General features: G+C 43.8%; 1 protein-coding gene across 1 annotated transcript in view; it reads right to left on the bottom strand.

Moving 5' to 3' along the window:
- slc12a6 (solute carrier family 12 member 6) overlaps nucleotides 1-21,523 on the bottom strand; it is a 40,671-nt gene that overhangs the window by 5,690 nt on the left and 13,458 nt on the right. Inside the window, exons 3-24 of the mRNA XM_074698912.1 lie at nucleotides 21,268-21,362; nucleotides 20,658-20,786; nucleotides 17,462-17,608; nucleotides 17,327-17,381; nucleotides 14,463-14,593; nucleotides 13,078-13,319; nucleotides 12,875-13,005; nucleotides 12,604-12,789; nucleotides 5,098-5,262; nucleotides 4,866-4,964; nucleotides 4,608-4,665; nucleotides 4,344-4,518; nucleotides 3,685-3,803; nucleotides 3,496-3,594; nucleotides 3,293-3,412; nucleotides 3,033-3,137; nucleotides 2,637-2,805; nucleotides 2,364-2,559; nucleotides 2,090-2,259; nucleotides 1,875-2,006; nucleotides 1,652-1,759; nucleotides 1,405-1,461 (exon numbers count right to left, since the gene is read on the bottom strand). Coding sequence (XP_074555013.1) covers nucleotides 1,405-1,461; nucleotides 1,652-1,759; nucleotides 1,875-2,006; nucleotides 2,090-2,259; nucleotides 2,364-2,559; nucleotides 2,637-2,805; nucleotides 3,033-3,137; nucleotides 3,293-3,412; nucleotides 3,496-3,594; nucleotides 3,685-3,803; nucleotides 4,344-4,518; nucleotides 4,608-4,665; nucleotides 4,866-4,964; nucleotides 5,098-5,262; nucleotides 12,604-12,789; nucleotides 12,875-13,005; nucleotides 13,078-13,319; nucleotides 14,463-14,593; nucleotides 17,327-17,381; nucleotides 17,462-17,608; nucleotides 20,658-20,786; nucleotides 21,268-21,362 — 2,888 coding nt within the window. The remainder of the gene's footprint in view (nucleotides 1-1,404; nucleotides 1,462-1,651; nucleotides 1,760-1,874; nucleotides 2,007-2,089; nucleotides 2,260-2,363; nucleotides 2,560-2,636; nucleotides 2,806-3,032; nucleotides 3,138-3,292; nucleotides 3,413-3,495; nucleotides 3,595-3,684; nucleotides 3,804-4,343; nucleotides 4,519-4,607; nucleotides 4,666-4,865; nucleotides 4,965-5,097; nucleotides 5,263-12,603; nucleotides 12,790-12,874; nucleotides 13,006-13,077; nucleotides 13,320-14,462; nucleotides 14,594-17,326; nucleotides 17,382-17,461; nucleotides 17,609-20,657; nucleotides 20,787-21,267; nucleotides 21,363-21,523) is intronic.

Here is a 21,523-nt window from a genome sequence, read left to right as displayed (position 1 = left end):
AGGACAAACATTTGTTGTCAAACTTTTTACATAATGTTTCGATCACCTCACATGTTGTCACAGACTGTGCTAGAGAGGCAGGATGGGAAACCAAATATCTGAATGTCAGGACACACCGCGTGTGTTGTCTTTTGGGGAAAGCAATTTACTGTTCAGTTTCAGAAAAAATGACAGTTACCCCTTTTCCACAAGTGCTCGTTTGGTTCTAAGAGCTGGTTTGGATTTCCGTAAAACATCAGTATGTCACTGGTTATGTAACCACTCAGAGTGCAGGCAGCGTCGTCTGGTGACGCATGGGGCGGGTGACAGCTAAAAGTTGGCACTAGGAGCACTTACAACTAGGGATGGGTACCGAATTAGGTACTTTTATAGGTACCGACCAAATTCTGTCAAAAGTACCGGGTACTGATTCACGTAAAACCAAAAGGTACCATGTTTAGGTACCTAAATGCATCCTTGTGACTGCGAGGGAGTGGAAGAGTGGGTGGTTTTCCATGCCGGACATTATCACAGCATTGCAAGGTTATATATTGAAGAATAAATTTGTCAAATTAAAAAAAAGATGTATGTTTTATTTTTAAAGAAATTGATGTTTTTACTATAAAACACAAAAAGTACCGAAAATTGGTACCGTTGAGTACCGGTACCGATTGCCAGGTACCAGGCATCCGTACCGTATCGCTTCAAATGTAAAAGGTACCCATCCCTACTTACAACTAGCCAGAGAATAGTTTAACATTACTTGTTTTTGACTGAGCCAGTTCTTTGTCAGTGGAAACACAAAGAACCAGTGCTAAGTCAGGCACTGGCCTGGAACTAGCACCAGCACCAGTTAAGTGGAAAAGGGGTAAGAGTGAGCACCCTGTATTTGTTTTTGTTTGGTTTTCAAAAACAGCGTCAGAGTGAGCGCTCTATAGCACACTATAGATGATCTCTGACTTTAATGTCCGCTAGCTTCATCTGATGTCCAGTTCTGAGGCTGCAGAGAGAGAAATAGAGCTGATTTTACCAAGTCCTTAATGTATTCATTCTTCAGCTTGCACAGGCTGTGAGGACAGCATACTGAGGATCACAGAGATAGTGTTCTTTTAGAGTCTGGAAACAGCGGAGCAGCCTTTACTCTGTTAGTGAACTACGCTGCATGTTGTATTAGCATGTAATCGATTTTCAAAAATGTAATAATTGATCCAAACTCATCCATAACATAATCGAAATTAATCAGTGATCATTCTTATTTTACCACTCCTAGTTTTCAACACTTGACACCATCACGATCTGCTGAAGCAGAACTAGTGCTTCAAATCTGACCCTTCAGGTTCACCTTTTGTTAAAAGCTTCTGTTCCACTGTGCCAAAGTCTGCAGGTGTTAATGAACTCACAGCTGGTTAGAACCACTGACCTCACCTGAGACTTTGTAGCTCCACCTGCCTCTGGCCTACTGCTGCTGAAACCAGGGACGCCCTGGCAAAATGATGCACGACAATCACAAACACATGACAGTAGCATGTAACCACTAGCTGGAGAATCATTCAGAGACCTAGTCCTCTGCTGGAGGGGTTCACCTCAGGTAGAGGGTTTGGACAGACTTGAGGAGGTTTTGGTCCTGATTGTCCTTATGTGGATCTGATGTCACAGGCTGATCTGAACTCACCTCCTTCTCCCGGTCAGATTTGGACAGTCTCATCTGTCGGAGCATCTGGGACCTCTGCTCCATCATCAGGGTCCGCTCGTACGTGTATGCGCTGATGTCACTGTTGTGCTGCAGGGAAGTGAGACAGAAGAAAACAGAGCTGAGCATTCTGGGTAATTACTCTCTATAGTGTGATTCTATTCCTCTGTTTCTAAAAAGAAGCCCCCTAATAATGGAGACATACCATCTCCACCACCTCCACCTCGGCCTCGATGCGGAGGTGATACAGGAAGGTTGCCAGATCTTTCTTCATCTGAATGGAGTTATCCTCCATCTGAGCCACAGTGAAGATCCTCATCCCACACTTGCGCCACACCTGGACACGTGACAGACACGCTTACTGCAGACAGAGCTGGATGGTCTGGTATGAATGACCTCAGATGGATGAAGCAGACCTACTTTGTGCTGGCGCAGCAGGAAAGGCAGAAGCATGAGCATCCCCCCATCATGGACGATCCACCACACGTCGATGTAGCCGTCTGTGCTGGGCTCACTGTTGGTGGGGAACAGGGAGATGTTTTTGGGCACCAACAGGGCCAGGTGGGCTGCTGTGGTGACCCGCACTGTGTCTGGAAGGAAGGAAGGGGGCGCTGTTAGACTGCACAGTTTAAAATAATCAAATACTCACTGCAACATGCTCCACACATCGTATGTCCTGGGTCTGTGAACTCACTGATGAAGGTCTTCCAGGCCTGAGGGTCCTCGCTCTGCCTCCAGGCCTGAGGCCAGCCCATCACAACCGTGTTCGGTTTCATCCCCCCCAGACCGCTGGACTGGATCATGTGACTGATCCCGTCACGAGGCTTCTGGGCAACGATACACTGACAGAAACCCTTCACCTTCTCCTTCTCCATCAGGAGCTTCAGAGTCTGAAAGAAGAGACCAAAAGTTGTGAGTTCCTGAGTTCCTGTTTCTGTGTGAAGATCAGACATGGTACCCCTCTCACCTGTTCAGCAGCCAGAGCCTCTCCGTAGCTCTGGAGGAAGTTTCCAGGAACGACGGTGCCCACAATGGTCAGACCCTTACCCGCTTTCAGCTGGCTGGCAAAGGTCAGCAGGCGAGGAGACTTGACATGAGCGTCCTCATCTAGTTTCAGTAAGACCAGGACCTGAGGCCTGTGGGGGGATTGAGGTGTTAATGGATGTAAAACCAGCAGGTTCTGCTGCTAAAGATGCTGTAAGGGTCTCTTGGGATAGTCCTGGGTTCATGGAGCTCTCTGATTACTAACAGAGGGTTCAGCAGAGATCTGGTCTGCTCTGTCACTCTGTTCTGGCCCACAAGCTCTGGTTGATGCTCTCAGCATGAATGTGTGTTAGTGTGTGACAAGGGATCTATTGTGTACCTCCAGTTTTTGGTGTGTGGTGGTCCCTCCTCCAACCTCAGGAGGGCGTAACGAGCAGCACTGAGGGACAGACCCCGGATCCCGTCCCCCCACTCCTTCTCCGCTCTGTGGAACACACACACACACACACACACACACACACACACACACACACACTTAGACAAACAGGAGTCAAAGTGACAGACTCACACACATGTCCCTCCTGTCCATGCTGAACATGGGCTGAAGTGTGGAAGTTGGGGATCTCCATGGAAACCTACCCGTGGTACTCAATGTACTTGTAGATCATGCCTGCGATCACCATGGCAACGATTGCGTAGTACCAGGAGGAAATGAACATGAGTGCCAGGCAGATGGTCATCCCCAAGAAAGACAACGTCCTAAACACGGCAGAGACACAGGTCAGAGAGTGTGTGTTTGTGCGAGTGTGTATGCGTGTGTGTGTAAGTGTGTGTGTTAGTACCAGTGATAGTAGGAGAAGCGGGGCCTCCAGTTTGGTGTCCTCAGGAGCGTCTGAAGACCACATGCCAGGTTGACAAAAAGGTAACACATCAAGAAGAACCTGAGGGAAGACACAACAGAAGTTAAAACACACATTCTCTCTAACACACACTCACCAACTCACACACTCTCACACACTGCTATTTCTCACATTGTTAAAATTGGAGCAACCAGGTCCAGAGAGGCAATCAGGATCCCAAGCTCAGCTATAAGGGCCGTCAACAGCAGAGCCCAGGTCGGCTCCCCATTAGCTTTCCCATGACCAAACACCTGTGACACACACACACACACACACACACACACACACACACACACACACACACACACACACACACACACACACACACACACACACACACACGCACACACACACACACACACACACACAATTATCACGTCTGGGCTTCTTTAAATCAAAGTCTGAGTACTTTAAAATCAAGGTCTGGGTAATTGAAACCGAAGTCTAGATTCTTTTTTTCAGAGTCGAGATTCTTTGAATCATAAATTGTTATCACAAAAAAGTCTGGATAATAATCAAAGTCTGTGTTTTCTATATCAAAGTTTGGGTTCTTAAAATTAAAGTCTAGATTCTTATAGTACAGTCTTGATACCTGAAGTCTGGATACTTGAAATCAAAGTTTCAAAGTTATGGTTCTTTAAATTACATTTTTGGTCCTTTAAATCAAACTCTGGTTTCTCTTTTATTAAAAGTCTGGTTACTCTAAATCATAGTTTGAGTTCTTAAAATCAAAGTCTGGGTAGTCACTCTGAACATTTGGGTAAATTAAATCTAAACTCTGCTGGTCTTACCCGGAGGAAGGGGATGATGTTGTCCTTGGCGATGGCCTGCAGAAGCCGGGGGGCACCGGTCAGCGACTGGAGTCCTGCTCCACACGTTGAGAAGAAGGAACCGATCACAATGACCCACGGAGACGGCCAGGCCAGAGTCCCCACCACCAGATTCCCCTTCACTGAGTCCCCGAACCTGCAGAGGAGACAAAAACCTGAATGTTTTTCTTGAAGCAGGTAAATCCGGAGCAAGTGTGAGTCAGGGAGGAGAGCAGCAACACTGACTTATCTCTGAGGACCACGCCGTCGATGCAGGCTCCAAACAGAACAACACTACTTAGATCTAAAGGAAGACACTCAGGAAAATACTCAGCACTCAGATCAAATCCAGCAGACCCATAAAACACCTGTTCACCCTCAAAGAGGAGCAGACCAGACCAACAGCAGCATGTTGTCTGATCGCACTGAGCCATGTCTGGAGGAAAACTTTAATTCTGCTCTAATTCTTAATTCTGTCCTCTGAACCAATTATCTGAAGGATACAGACCAGGGAGGTGGTGAGGATGGCCAGGATGGTCCCTATCGGAATGGAGCGCTGAGCATCTTTCAGATCCCCAGACCGGTTTGAACCAGCCATGATTCCTGAAGACAAGAGCAGAAAGATCATCTATGAAATCATATCCAACAGGGGCATTTGCTGAAGCTTGGATCTGTTCCTGTCTTTGGGGAGGAACCACTGACGAGTTCAGCGTCAGAGGAAGAGAGTCCAGTGTACCTGTGACTGAGGGGAAGAAGATCCCCACCAGCAGGGTGAATGAGGTGGTGATGTCTGCAAACACGTAAGGCTGATGCATCGACGCCGGGTACGCCTCCTGAGATGAGTCTAGCGAGCCTTTCTCCACCACGTCCCCTTTGCTGAGGTAGGAGCTCCACAGGTTCTCTGTGAGGGGGACACTTAGAGCGTTATTCTGGACTCAAACCTGATCACAGGCAGCAGACTACTAACTGTCTCCAAACTGATATGCCCCCTGTCCAGAACTCATCCTGACCTGTCCCTGTCCTGGCCCTCATGACCCTCCCGACCCTCCTGTCTAAGGCCTGACCCCTTCCTATACTGTCCCTGTCCCTGTCCCGTCCGGTCCCGTCCTGTCCCTGTTTTTCACCCTCCTGTCCCTGTCCTGACCCAGCCTTTACCCCTTCTCAACCTGACCCTGTCCCCTCTCAGACCCCATCCTGATTTGTCCTTATCTCATTCCTATCTGGACCCCTTTTGACCTTCTCAGGGTCCCGTCCCTGTCCTGATCTAGTCCTGAACCCGTCCAGACATCGTCTTGGCCTGTCCCTGATCCAGCCCTGTCCTGGCCCTCCTGACTCTGTCTCACCCAGCCCTTTCCTGTCCCTGTCCTGACCCTGTCCTTGCACCACATTTACCCCATCTCAACCTGACCCTGTCCCCACCCAGACCCCGTATTGAGCCCTTTCCTGTCCCTGTTCCTTCCCCTAATCCTGCCCTGTCCAGATCCCTGTCCTGGCTCCTCCTAACCACTCCTGACCCTGTCCTGACCCTTTCTTGAACCTGTCCCTGGCAAGGTTATTATAGTTTTGGATTTGTCATTATAGTTTAGTTTTAGTTAGTTTTGACATTTTATTTTCCTTTACAGTTAAGTTTTAATAGCAGTTTCAGAGCAGGCATTCTTGTTTTTATTTAGTTTTGATTTTTGCAACAAGGCTTAGTTTTAGTTTAGTTTTAGTTTAGTTTTCGTTTTTCATACCTTATTAACCAGGTGCAGCATTCAAAAAGGTCAGAGTAAATATTTTGTCATACTGTTTATTTTCAAGTCCAACATAGTGCTCACTGCTCAGTCAATGCTGATACTGAACTGTTGGCTGCTGCCTTAAACACAAGAAAATAATATAAACTTAGTATAAAAAATATAAGCATAAATTATATAAAATAATGTTGACATAAATTACATAAAAATAATATAAACATAAATTATAAAAAAACAATATAATATGAGCTTCAATAAATAAAAACTTGGACTCATTAACAATTAAACTATTACAGATGCTCTGATCCATTGCTCCACTACGTTTTGTCACAGCACAGCGCACAGCCAGTCAGTGCAGTAAACAAGCTCGACCCTATACACCGCTATGATGGTGCTGTGCGGCACTGACAACTGCCGAAAACTGTCTAAAATTGTTTGGGAAAATGTGTCGGATTAATTTAAATCCTAAAGGTTGTTAATATTGTCAAAAACTATCACTAAGGGAATTTTGTCTATCATTTTAGTTAGTTTCAGTTAGTTTTGTGAACACAAGATACAGTTTTAGTTTACTTATCGTTTTTGTTTTTTTTTCTAGTTTTTATTAATTTGAGTTAACTGCAATGTGTTTTAAATTTTAGTTTTTGTTTTTAGTTTTGTTTTAGTTAACTATTACAACCTTGGTCCCTGGTCTTGTTGGAATCTGTGCTGACCCTGTCGAGGTCCTGTCCTGGCCCTACCTTATCGCCTCAGATAACAGAGACTTGTAATGGTAATTTTATTGTCTTTGTTTTCACTGCTTGAGATGCCCCATATCCTGCTTCCTTGAGACACCCCATCTCCTGATTCTTCAATAAGCATCCAGACCCTTTTGTCTTGTGTCTAGATTTCTAACACCTTCAGCCCAACTTCTAGGCCTCTGATCTCAATGTGATTTCCTGTAGCAGACAGAGGGGTGTGAACAGTACCTTTTGGGGCGTTTCTCTCAAGCATAAATGTTGAGCTCGAACTAGGTTCGGGGTCTTTTCTTCACTTTGACCGCTCGCGTGTTGACTGACCTTTTTCTTTGCAAAGGAAAATAAAACCTTGCTGGCCGGCAGAAGTCTCTATTTCATTCTTCACCAGAAACAGGAAAATTTCCACAACAATTTGGTGTCAGAAGTGGGATCCCTCAAGCAATCGTCTGGGACGGGACACGGACAGTGAACAGGCCATCCTGGAAGAAAAAAGATTTCCAGCCTCCAACCTCAAATCCTTTTAGAGAAGGGAGGACTGTCCGTGGACACCCCAGATCGTTGCTGCTGGGATTTTACGAGCGCAAGTTCAGCTAAATTTATCTGGTGAGCACTGAAATATTGGCTTTTAAATGATTTTAGTTTTGTTTTCTCTCTCTCTCTAAAAATTGGGTTTTTGAATTTGGCATAATAGTTTTCGTTTCTCATAATATCCACAATTTTTCTAAGCTACTCTCGCTTGTGGCTTAAAAATAAGGAAGTGAAAGCTACTCTCGCTTGTGGCTTGTTAAAAATAAGGAAGTGAAAGCTACTCTCGCTTGTGGCTTGTTAAAAATAAGGAAGTGAAAGCTACTCTCACTTGTGGCTTAAAAAAAATAAGGAAGTGTTTCGCTTTTCTATCGCTTGTAGCTTATAACGAAGCGGTCTGCATAGAGACGTCTGTGTTGAATTAGTCGTATACGGCCTCCACATTTGGAATGCGGAGTAAAATCCGTGAGGTTGGACCTCCGGTGGGACATATTGTGGATATTATGAGAAGGAAAAACGGGGATAAAAGTCTAAAATTTTTAGATGTCTAGACAACTGAGTTTGGATTCCCAATAGGGGGATCCCTCAGGTTAAAAAACACACCAAATTTAGAAGGAAACTTAAAGGAAACGAAAAGAAGAACGAAACAAAAAAAAATAAAATAAAAAAGGAAAAATAGAAAAGTTTGTCTAAAAAGAAAAAAAAAATGGAATTGAATATTTGGAAGGTCAAAAAGAGAGTTCATGGACGCGGGAAGGAGATGCAAGTCATGAACTAGAAAAACACTGTAGAAACATGACTCTTTTCGTGTGGAAAAAATTGAAACCAGTGAAAATCAAAATTAACAAAAGCAAGGACACCAAACCTTGCAGATTGTCTCCTATATTTTTCACAGATGACCGCTTTGAAGCAGGATCCAGACCTCAACAGCAACCCATCTTTTCATCCTTCAGCTCCATCACTGCACAACTCTACCCAAGGAGGGAAAAGAAACAGACTCAACAGACAACAAAAAAAAAAAGAAAAGAGGAAGACCTCAGATGAAGCTCATTCTGAAATGCCTGCTTCACCACCAACTCTACAGTTTGACCACAGAAACATCTCATCAACTCATGCAGACCAGTCGGACTCAAAATGGTTGAAGGTTGCTGGAGAAGGATGGAGTCCAGCTGACAAGCCAAGCTAACTTGTGAGGTTGAAGGAGGTACTGCACCACACTCACACAAACATACTGAGCAGATTAATACACAGTCTATTGAGAGCTTAAGCAACAAACATATAGTTGCCCCAAAATTCATCCAGCACACATCTAATCATTTCAAGAATTTTCGGCAACATACATTGACCATCGCAGAACGAAATTTTGTACTTTTGGTTTACTCCACAGACTGTGGGTAAAGCTTTAGAATTAACTAGAAAAACAGAACCTTTGCTAACTTGAGATTATGTGTACTCTGTTGATCAGCTTAGACAAACATTACCATCCCACTCAAGTGTGGGGGTGAGTTAACCATGAGTTTCAAACATGCATCGTTGCTCTGTGAAGTCTGACCCATCAACCTGATGGGTAGAGACTTGATGTGCAAATTTGGCATTTGTCTGATCTCAACCCTAGGAGGTGTCAAAGTTCACAGACTATCTGACCTGAAACCAAATCTCTCACACTCTTTTGTCTACCACACCCCGAACCTGATATACATATCAATGATTTGCAATCACTCGCTGCTTCTCCTGAGCTTCTCACAGAAGCTAGAAAAACAGTTTCAACAGCTGCAATAGATTTCATGACACCAGAGGACCTGCAGTGTACCTTAAATGTGTCACCAGGATCCGATGAACCATATGAGGAAAGTTGGGTGAGAGAAAGATTCAACAGACTTGATTTGTCACACTGTTATCGAACACAACAGATATGTCTTACACCAGTTTAATATGACATGTACACAATTAACTATTTGCTCCCACACATCACACATGCAACATCAGATAACCATAAAGGCTGGGGCCCATTATGACATCATGTACGCGCGTTTGCTAATGGCAAGAAACATCTGATCGATCTTTCGTACATTGACACGGCAGTGCTGTTTTCAGTTTAACATCTGTTGTGCACACTCAGAGAAAATCCAGCTGGTACCTAAAGCACTTCTAAATCGTTCAATAACTTTTTTCATTTGTCTGAAGAATCAAGCTACAGTTATTACAGCCCTACAGGAGGTCACTAAGACTCTGTAGGCTGTCAGTAAGTATGATGTCTGTCTCGTGAAAAACTGTGAACCTTTTGTCATCACTCTAACAATTCAGAATTCTTCTTTCTAGGAAACTCAAATAGTGATGCCACTACAAAATGAGATGCATTCCAACCCAGTGTTCTTGATTCTTGATTCTTGATTAGCTTCGACTCCAATTTCTATTCCCAGCTCCTCACGGCAATACAGTCCTTTAACAACCAAAGGAAAGACGTGTAGATCCTATGAGGACGCAGTGTGAGAGGGACCAGATACAAACATCGCCTACCCAAAGTTTTCCTTACACACTTTGCAAAAATTGACACATGGATTGGGCCATGTGTCAAGAGGGGGAATACTGGGCGCCATCACTCAACAATGGTTCATCAAAAGGGTTTTTCAGTTTTATGAGCAGAATTTTTTTCTTTTCTTAATTGTGTTTGGTTTGTGAAACACAAAACACAGGTAAGAGCAAAAACCATCACACACACAGACACACACACATACATACACACGGACACACACGGACACACACGGACACACACACACACACACACTCACACACACACACACACACACACACACACACACACACACACACACACACTCACACACACACACACACACACACACACACACACACACACACACACACACACACACACACACACACACACACACACTACCACCACCACAACCACCACCACCAGACAGACCATTAGAACATTTGATTAGGATTTCATAGAACTGTCTTGTTTAAGATTTTGTTGATTCTGCAGTAACATAAATCAGTGAGTTTCTTGCCAGTGACTTCAGTCAACATTATGCATACCATCCTGCCAGTGGAGGTGCTATGGAATAAGATAAGAGGCACTCTAAAATCTAATGGGGCCAAGTGTTGTTGAGGAAACAGGACTGCCATGGACAGAGGCTCTGTCTGTTGTTTTGATCCAAATGGGGATGAGGAGAAGGTCCAGAGTGAACATGAGTCCCTTTGAAATTCTTTTTGGCAGAACCCCCATCACTCAGAGTGAAGACTGCAACCAGGTCACTCCCCTCCACTGGCCTACCTGAGGGTGACATGATATAATACTGCAAAAACTTATCTTCTACTTTTTCTCAAATCTCCCAGCAGGTGAAGTAAGTCCTTCCACCACCAGTTTCCGCATCGCTCCATGGTTCCAGGCTGGTGACCGGGTGGTGTAAAGGACCTAAGACGGAAGGCCCATCCCAGATGCTCCTGACAACGCATGCTGCCATGAAGATCACTGAGGGGACCACGTGAATTCACACCAGCCACTGCAGGAAGGTTCCTGAGCCCACAGAGCAGACCAGACAACAGGAGGACCTTCCAGACCAGACGAGAGGAGGACCGTGTAGACACGACCAATTGAGGACCACGAGACCAGACCAGAGGAGGACAGACAGCGCAAGGAGGAACCAGCACGTGAGAGCACAGCATAAGGAACAACCGTGAACTCACCAGACGACAACTAGACGAGAAGGATTGACAACGAAAACGTCTTCCCATTAAACTACACCACATACCACCTGATCTTCACCCTATCATTTCAGCAATAATGATGGAAGCCTACACCTACAAACCTGCCAAGACTGTCCCTCTGACAAAAGGACAACATTTACCTACTTTACTGCTGAATCTGAAATTGGGCAATCGAGTCCAATTTGTGCATATTTTGCCAAATATGACAAGTACCAATGCAGAGACCCCTGTGGCCCACACAATTGGAACCTGATCGTGGCCTCTACTGACAAAACCCTTGCTCCAAACAGAGACCCCGTATCACAGTAGCAAAACTTCCAACTTCCAATGGAGCCAGATCACCATCTCTAATGTGACATCCACTGATGCAGGCCCATATTGGTGTGAAATTGAATATCCAAACCCTGATATGTATAGACAACACAGACTCATAGTCAATGAGCCACCAAACTCATATGACACTTCACTGAACATGCTGTCAAATGTTAAGACAGTCTCAACAGCCTCTGAGACAGAAGATGACCACCTCGTTTCCACAAACATTGCTGATCATAAGGACGATATACTGCAACAAGCTCTCAGACAATGCAATAACAACAACACATGCTCTAACTCTAAGAGTCGAAGATTCCTGGTGACAGTTGGGTGTTGCTGGAAAACAAGTCAGAAACAATATTATTGTTGCTCCACATCCAAATATCATCTTTATTGACTCTCATTCAACCCCTAGTAATATGGTCTCTGAAGTTCCCCCACGGCATACAGAAACTTGTGTTTGTTCATCAACATCATCATGTCCTTTGTTTCTAGACCAGACAATTTGCTGAACTAGAATGTTTGTGACTACCACAGTTGTGACTGTAGTTTATGTAAATGTTAACAATGCAGATCAAAATTCATTTTTCATTTCACATTCCTGACCCCCATCATTGCCCCAGCTCTGACTCTGATGATGACATTTTGTACATGATGCTTTTTGAATGTTTGATTGGTGTTTAGTTTAGTTTAGTTAAGTTTTCTTTTTTATCAATTCCTTTGCTTCTTTTTATTTTATTTTATTTTATTTTGTTTTATTTTTTTTCCCTCTGGTTGTGTTCAACTGATTAATGAATAATCAAAAGGGGGAATTGTAATGGTAATTTTATTGTCTTTGTTTTCACTGCTTGAGATGCCCCATATCCTGCTTCCTTGAGACACCCCATCTCCTGATTCTTCAATAAGCATCCAGACCCTTTTGTCTTGTGTCTAGATTTCTAACACCTTCAGCCCAACTTCTAGGCCTCTGATCTCAATGTGATTTCCTGTAGCAGACAGAGGGGTGTGAACAGTACCTTTTGGGGCGTTTCTCTCAAGCATAAATGTTGAGCTCGAACTAGGTTCGGGGTCTTTTCTTCACTTTGACCGCTCGCGTGTTGACTGACCTTTTTCTTTGCAAAGGAAAATAAAACCTTGCTGGCCGGCAGAAGTCTCTATTTCATTCTTCACCAGAAACAGGAAAATTTCCACAACAGACTCTACCTGAAACAATCCCGCTAGCCAGTCCTGGGATTCCTTCGATCTCTGAGAAGTTGTTGGATGAGAAGTATTTATCACAGGAGGCGTTCAGCTCAGGGCCTTCACAGAACTTTCTCCACAGATGTGTGGTCTTCTCCACAGGGGGCGGAGCCAGGCTAGGGTCAAAGGTGGGGCCCATGGTGCTGTTTTCTAAAGGAGGAGTGCTGCATGTCAGGGAGGAAGAAGAAGAGGCTCTGTTTGATGGTAACTTTAGGGATAACGCGGGGTTAAATACCGTTACTGAAGGTGAGGTTGGTGTCAGGTCTCTCTGCGGGGTGGACGGTGACCACTGGCAGGATGGTCTTTGCACACTGACCATCCATGATGTCATGGCCACTGATGGTTCTGTTTCCCAGCATGCACACACTGTCACAGAAACACATCAGTCAAAAACACGCTGTTAGCAATATTTCTGGGAAAATCGCCATCAGCACTTACGGGAAATTTGGCGGTTTGAAGGCAGAGACCAAAGCGCCGATGTAGATGGAGACGATGGAGACAATGACGCAGGCCAGGAAGATGGAGGCCAGTTTGTTGACGTACTTTACACCCACAAAGACCAGCAGGGACATGAGGAGGAGGCAGATGGAGCCGTACACACGCATGTTGTTCAACATGGCTGCCCCTTCACCTTCAGGCGTCTTGGCCTCAAAAATGGCAGCTTTAGGGGCGATGTACATCTAGAGGAGGAGGCGAGACGACAATGAGAAGATTTTAAAAATAAACTTTATATGAGAATTATAAGAAACCTCTGCTTTAAAAACAAAGACCGTGAAACAGAAAACTTTCTTGGGGACCCTGAAGTTTCAGTGGTCTAGGTTCTGTGCTACATGGGGCAAGTCCTCAAGTGGGTGGCCCCAAGGTTCTAGTCCAGCCTGAGGCCTCTCTCCCTTATGTCTCTCTACTATCACCCTGTGTCTTACCTATCCTCTTTCCTTTAAACAAAAGATACCAAAAGACTGTACTATTTCAAATGGCCAGCTGGGGGCACCTTTAGCTGCTATTCCTATTTGATCTCTCCACAATTTACAGCTTTTGGTCTAAAATTGAAGTTTCCAATCTTCACCAAAGAGCCCCATAACAGTCAAGCAAACTAAAGCTGCAAGCAGTGTCGGTTGGGTCCTGGCACTGTGCCTGACCCTTCATGCCGGTTTCCCCTCCACTCTCAAAGTTTCATCCCTTTATGATGTGTGTGTGCTGAGCATTTATTTTTCCCTCCTTCAGTGAGTCACATGACCAGCTGCACTGAACTGTCAATCAGTGTGTGACATCATCACCAACTGCTGCCTTACCAGGAGTGAAACTGACTGAAGTTTTGTAAACATTTCCCCATAAAGAAGGATAATTTTGTTGGAAATCCATCCATGTAATTCTTAAAGCTGTTCCACTTTTACTTTTTGTGCAGAGGCCTAACTGCCGCAGCTTGTGTGGAGCTAGACCCGCTTAGCTCCAATTCATTCTAATAGGGGGAGCTTAGAGGGTTTTGGGGGGTTCATCAACTTTGAAGGCTCGCCATTTGAAAACAATTGGGGAAACAACAAATTCCCGCACAACTTTTGTAAAGCAGGATCCACTCTGTGATCTGAGCAAATTTTAAGCCTATACCATTTATGGCCTCAGAGAAGATTTGAAAAAAGGCCCAAAAATGTGGGCTTATTTTATTTTGAATGGCAAATTGCCAGCTTCCTGTTTGAGATAGGCCAGGGGTGTCTGTGTATGATTTGTGTATGAGAGCTGCTCCGGACAAAGAGAAGGGCACCTACCACGAAGATAAACACAGTATGACCACCTGTTAAGAAGATAAACAGGACATGAACACCTACCAGAAGGATCTCGATGGCTCCCAGAATGTACATGGCCCCAGCAAAGGTGGTGCCCAAGTAGAAGCACAGACCCACTGCCCCCCCAAACTCTGGACCCAGAGAGCGGCTGATCATGAAGTAGGCTCCGCCCGCTACAGGTGGAGGAGAGAGAGAGAAAGCAAGACAGAGAAGAGGGAGAGGAGAGTGAGGAGAGAGGGGGGAGTGGGTTGTTGGAAGAAATGGAGAGGCAGAGAGGAGGATGGTAATGGTTAAGTAAAGACAGAGATGATGGAGAAGGAGAAGAGATGGGACATAAAAAGAGGGGGTGAGTGTTAGTGACATCATGGTGTTAGGAGGTAAAGAGAGGAAACAAGAGGACAGCTGATGAGAGAAGTCATCGTATGCTTGGAGAAACAAGCATAAAAAACTTCATAAAACTTTGGAGAAAGACAGAGCAGCACTTTGGTCAAACATCTGCAGATAGACGTTTCTCCTCTCTTTGGAAAAAGAAGAAGCCGGGGTTAAGCTCAAAAAACCTTCACCATCATCTCACCTCAGGTTACATATTTTTATAACTCAGATCCAAAGTCGTGTTATACTTTAAACTCCAGGACCCCAGTGACGAGACACAGGGAGACGACACATTTGTAGTCTTTCCCCGCTCAAACCTCTGCCCTCTTTTCTTCTCTCTTCTCCCCATTTCCTCTCTATAAAAACTAACCCTAACCCCTTATGCTCTTCTTCATCAGCGTTAAGTCAGAGTAAAGTCAGAGTAAAGTCAGAGTGATGTTGGAACAAAGTTGAAGTAAAGTGAAATTAAAGCTGGAGTAATGTAGATTAAAGTCTGAGTAAAGTAATAGTGAAGTCACCTTAAAGTCAACTTTAAGTCAAAGTACAGTCAGAGTGATGTTGACCCAAGGTCAAATCAGTGTAGACCCAGAGTAAAGTCAGAAAAAAAAATCTGAAAAAGGAATAGTGAAGTCAACTTTCGGTCAAAGTACAGTCAGAGTAAAGCCGGAGTAATATCAGATAAAAGTCAGAGTTAAGTCCAAGTACAGTAGAAATAAAAGCAAACGTGAAGTCAGCAAAAAAAATTGGTGTAAAGCAATAATAAAGTAACAGTTAAGTCAGAATAAAGCCAGAGTAAAGTCAGAGTTAAACCACTGTAGAGCCAGAGTAAATTTAGAGTGAAGTCAGAATAGAGCCAGACTTATACAGGAGTAGAGTCAGAGTAGAGCCAAAGAACTGTCAGAGTAAAGACAGGGTAAAGTAGGAGAAGAGACGGAGTAAAATCAAGGTAAAATGAGAGTACAGAAGGAGTAAAGTTAGAGTAATGTTAGAGAAGAGCAGGGTTAAGTGAGGGTAAAGTTGGAGTACAGTCAGAATAAAATCAGAGTAAAGTCAGAGTAAAGCCAGTGTGAAGTTGGACTGCATTCAGAATCAAATCAAAGTAAAGTTGGAGCATATTCAGAATCAAATCAGAGTGAAGTCTGAGTAAAGCCAGAGTAAAGTTGGAGTACAGTCTGAATAAACCCAGAGTAAAGTCAGGGTAGAGTCAAAGTAAATTTGGAGTACAGGCTGAATAAACCCAGAGTAAAGTCAGGGTAGAGTCAAAGTAAAGTTGGAGTACAGTCTGAATAAACCCAGAGTAAAGTCAGGGTAGAGTCAAAGTAAAGTTGGAGTAGAGTCAGAATCAAATCGGAGTGAAGCCAAAGTGAAGTCAGAGTAAAGTTGGAGTACAGTCTGAATAAACCCAGAGTTAAGTCAGGGTAAAGTCAAGGTAAAGTGGGAGTAGAGTCAGAATCATATTGGAGTGAAGTCAGAGTAAAGTCAGTGTTTTGCCTCTAACTGCAGCCATCAGGTATGAAGACTTTGGCCTACGTTCGGGTTAACCACAGAAATCTTTGAAGCATGAAATATGATCATGATGTAGGATGCTCAGCTGTTTTAGAAGCTAAACAGCTTCACACACACCCTGACATGGAGTCCTGTCAGAATTACTACCATCCACAGACAGATGGTGAATGAGCATGAAGCTGTTCAGGTGAGGAGAGGATGGATGATGTGTTAGATTTATTCTATGTTACCCAAAGCTCTTTGAAATGTCACATGCTAGTGGAAACATCACACTGCTTTGACATTTAGGGTCTTGGTCTACAGGCGATCAGTGAGCGGTAAAGTCAGCCAGGATCAATTCTGTGTTTGTGTGTGTGTGTGTGTGTGTGTGTGTAGACAGACAGACAGTAAGAGGAGGACAGAGAGGAGATGGGACAAACACAAATAACACTCATTAGAAAACAACACGAGTTTAAGGGCTGCCAGCAAGGGGAGGAGCTGTGAGAGGTCAGGTGACCACCCAGAGAGGTCAGGTGACCACCCAGAGAGGTCAAGTAAATGTGCTCTGTATTTCTTTCATGTCTGTCACAAAGTGTTATTTTTATTTCTGCCTCAGTGATAAACTCTAAGTCAGCGGGCCAAAGAAAGGTTCTTCTGCTTTAATGACTGAAGCTCATGAAGTCTCATGGACTGTTTATCTCAGGGACTGTTTATTTCACAGAGGGTCATTTTGACTTTTAAGGCTTAGTGAATTTAATCCTCTCAGAGTTCACAAACAGCCCATCTTTAACCTCGATACCAGGATAATTATAGCCACAGAAACTTTCTGCTTTTCTGAAAACACAGGGTTTAAATCCAACTGAAAGCTTCAGAGATGGGCGTTCTGTTGATTTTAGCACCCCTTCAGGATAAAGTGAAACCTCTAAAACAGAGAGTTTTAGAATTTGAAGGACTCTTTGGTTCTTTGACTTCTGTGCTCCAGATTTGATATGAGAGCTGTTAACTCGTGGTGGTGGAAGGATGAGAGATGGAGAAAGGGGAAGAGATACCTGGTACGACTCCGTTTGTGGCAATGGCACTCATAGATATTGCAGTCAGCATGGTCTGAAACAGATTTTTGGCACATTTAGAGTTTTACTCTGATTATCCTCTGAGCTATGAGAGCTGAGTGCTCAGATACTTACACAGCAGCAGCAAATAAAGACGATACAGAGCGCTTGTAGCACCCCCGCTGTTCCGACCACCCAGGTCAGCCTAAGAAACAGGATGACACCAAAGATGTTCTGTAGGCACGGCAGGTAGACGCCCATGAAGGTCCCCATCTGAGGGGACTGGAGCACAGCAAGTAGACAAGGAAACAAGAACAGGTGACATTAGTAGGTTATCAGACATCATAAAAAAACAAAACTAAATTACAACAATGTTCATGAGAAGCAGAAACCAAGCTCCCGATGAGTGTGACCAAACTTATAGGAAGAACACATCTTCTGTCTGAAAACTGAGCTTCATTTGACTCACAAACTCTGACTGCTCTGACGGTGTGAGAGGAGAACTTTGTTTTTTATTCCATAAATAAGTGATTAAAATCTGCTGATCTGTGATCACCTTTGGCTCCTTTCTTTTGTGGAGGTTTATTTCATTTGTTGTCGCTGAGCTGCTCCTCATATCCTCCCTCTGCCTGACCTGCACCAGTCCTGGTTTACCACGGACTCATGTGCTTACCCTGAACATGGTGTGTGATTACAGTGTGTGAACACAGTGTGAGTGAACTGTGGCCAGCAGGGAGAATTACCAATGTTTTGGTTGGATGTCCCAGACTGCCTGTGGTAAATGTGCCCAGTCCTGCAAACGTGTAATCAGAGCGAGGCTGGAAGTCATAAAACAGTGAACCATAACAGCAGACAGTCTTATCTGGACCTGCTGGATCCTTATCAGACAGGAAGCTGTAAAGATCAGGGTCACAGCCTCTGGATCTTCACTTTCAGTCACTGAGCTCTCACAGAGTTCTGTTACTCTTCCTGATCCACATGTGAATGGCTTTAAAAACTGCTTTTAGAGCCCATGTTTTCTTCTTTCCCATGTTTTAAACATGGACTTACTGTTTCAGTGCTCTGGCTGAAAACAGACCAGGCTTGTTGGACAGTGAAGGTTTTCAGAATATGAACCCTGACTGAACTCTGCAGTGTAAGAACACTGAGCGATAGACAAAGTTCATTTCAGGTCATATGAATAAATCTACGTCCTGTCATACAATTCAACAGACTATTTGCTCCACTGTGAACTGCTGCGAGCTGCTGCGAACTGCTGCAGACTTCTTCAGGCCCATTTTCAAACCAACCTTACACCCTCCCCCTCCGTGGTAGAGTGCACTGTTAAGGCTAATTTATGCTTGATGTGTCCACCTAACCCCCTCGTGCGGTCTCTTTCACACAATAAAATTTCTGCGCCGCGCACACTTGAAAATTTCTAACCTGCCAGACGGAGACGCTGGTACAAGATGGCGGAAGAACGGGATCTCCTAGTAGTCGAAGTGCAGAAATACAAGCATCTGTATGACACGTCACACAGAGATCACAAAGGCAAACTTCTTCGAATCTCCTTCAGTACTCTGGTGGACCTACATTTGTGATACACCACTCTCTGCAGTTTGGGAATTGACACCAACGGACGCTGCGCGGGGTGTTAAAAAGCATTAAAGCTCCATGCATTCTCTTGCGAGGATCTCATGCGTCTCATTTCCACACGTCACGTTCGTGCAGAGAGCATCACAGCCTTTAGAAGTCACACTTCCAGCTAAGCAAAGTCCCCTTTATCAAGATTTAGGGAAAAAATTACAGCAGCAGGCTTTAGGAAAAACTCTTTGAGGCGTAAAGAGGAACTGTGTGTTGCCATGGTTTCAAAACGGCATCTTGTAGGAACAAGATGCCGCTGTGTGCCAGTGAATGATGCACCAGCTAAAAAAGGAACCTCTTTACTTTTTGTAACTAACACATTCTGTGAAAATCCTTATGGATATTTATTGTTTTCTTATTCAGTAAACTAGTTACTTCAGACTAATAAGTTATCCCTTAATGTAAATTAAGCAACGGAATGCTTCTTTTTTTGTCTTAACTTATGTTTGTATGGAAATTTCACAAAGACGTAACAAAACATGAATATAAATAAATGAGAAATAGCCTGAATGTTAAAAGACAACTTTTCTAAATCATGATTTTTATTAACCTACATCACGTAACTTCTGGAATTAGCTCAATTTATGAGTGCAAGTGCCATAAACTGCTAAACTTTGCTTAAAGCTGCTTTGAACAGCTAGACTCTGCTTTAAACTGCTTTAAAGCGCTTATAGCTGCTTCAAACTGCTTCAATTTGCTGCAAACTGCTTTGAACTGCTTCAAACTGCTGAACTCTGCTTCGAACTTCATCAAGCTGCTTCAAACTACTGGAACCATGCTTTAAACTGCCTGAAACTGATTGAAACGGCTACAAGCTGCCTTAAACTGTTTTAAACTGCTTCAGACCACAAGACTCTGGCTAAAACTGCTTTAAACTGCTGCAAACTGCTGCAAACTGATTCAAACTGCTTTAAACTGATTCTAACGGCAAACTGATTCAAACTGCTAACTGATTCAAACTGCTGACAACTGATTCAAACTGTTTAAACTGATTCAAACTGCTGCAAACTGATTCAAACTGCTAACTGATTCAAACTGCTGCAAACTGATTGAAACTGCTGCAAACTGATTCAAACTGCTAACTGATTTAAACTGCTAACTGATTCATACTGCTAACTGATTCAAACTGCTTTAAACTGATTCAAACTGCTTTAAACTGCTTTAAACTGCTTACTGATTCTAACTGCTAACTGATTCATACTGCTAACTGATTCATACTGCTAACTGATTCAAACTGCTTTAAACTGATTCAAACTGCTTTAATCTGATTCAAACTGCTTTAAACTGTTTCAAACTGCTTTAAACTGCTTACTGATTCTAACTGCTAACTGATTCAAACTGCTTTAAACGGATTCAAACTGCTTTAATCTGATTCAAACTGCTTTAAACTGTTTCAAACTGCTTTAATCTGATTCAAACTGCTTTAAACTGATTCAAACTGCTTTAAACTGATTCAAACTGCTGCAAACTGATTCAAACTGCTTCCAATTGCTTCAAGCTGCTTCAAACTGCTGCAAACTTTGGCAGTCTTCTTCAAGCTGCTTTAAACAGCTGCCCTGAGAATTTCATTTCTTGGGAGTCAGTGTGATGCCCCTGAGTTTTTTCAGGCTTCAGCACCAGGTTTTTTTTTTTTTACTTTTGCTTTTTTGGCTTTATTTTGTACAGGGTTAAGGTGTTTTTGTTTCCTGGGACAGTCAGCCTGTTGTACCTTTCCTGCTTTCTTCTTCTCCCCAATGCTCTCGGCCTCCTCATGCTCCTTTGCCCCCTGTGTCAGGTTGGTGTAGTTCGCCAGGCGATTGAGCAGAGAGGACACCTTTGGCCGAGTGTCCATCTCCTCCTGTGGCATGAAAAGAAGAGGGAATAATGGCAGAGAAAAGAAAGGGATTTAGAGAGTAAACATTGGAGCAAATAAAGCAAACTGCATGGGCAGGGCAGAAAAACAAACCAGGGGAGGAGGGAGGAATTAATGGAGCACAGAGGAGAAACAGATGACAGAATACAGCATAAAAGGAGTGTAAAAAGAGAAAGAGAGGCACACTGAAAGGAGTGTTACAAAGCGGACCGAGCTGATTCCAGGAAACTTCTAAATCTATAAAAACTCTAAAGGATCTGCACCGGCAGTCAAATGCTGGTGTAATTCTGGCTCTGGACTCTTTGGCAGATGAACGGCAGCCATGTGGAGGTTCTGTTTTTAACCACTTACTGTGTAATAAAAGCGTTTTATGGACGGCACCACACACAGACACTGTGAAGTTTCCTTACTCAGACTTTAAAGAACTTTCATAACAGGAGTGTAATGTGTTTCAGAATTTTCAAACCTCGAATAAGGCCAAGTTTCTGTCGTAGAAGTCGTCATCGTCCACCCCGTGAGTGTTGTTGATGTACACACTGGAGATTTTAGAGTTTCCATCACCTGAACACAAAGACAGAGAAGATGAGAGATGGCTCAGGATCTAAACACCAGGTTCAGACTTCTCTCCACTGAACGCTCACGTCCCAAACACATGACTCTGTGGTCACGTGGTCCACCTGAGAGCTACATATTCAAACAAAGGGGGTCATATCTGCAGGTCC

The sequence above is a fragment of the Halichoeres trimaculatus genome, unplaced genomic scaffold (assembly GCF_033239565.1).
Source record: "Halichoeres trimaculatus isolate MK-OKI-2021-1 unplaced genomic scaffold, fHalTri1.1 fHalTri1_scaffold_22, whole genome shotgun sequence".
NCBI classification, from domain to species: Eukaryota; Metazoa; Chordata; class Actinopteri; order Labriformes; family Labridae; genus Halichoeres; species Halichoeres trimaculatus.
The sequence above is the reverse complement of the archived record's forward strand: the minus strand, read 5'-3'. Positions and strand labels throughout refer to the sequence as shown.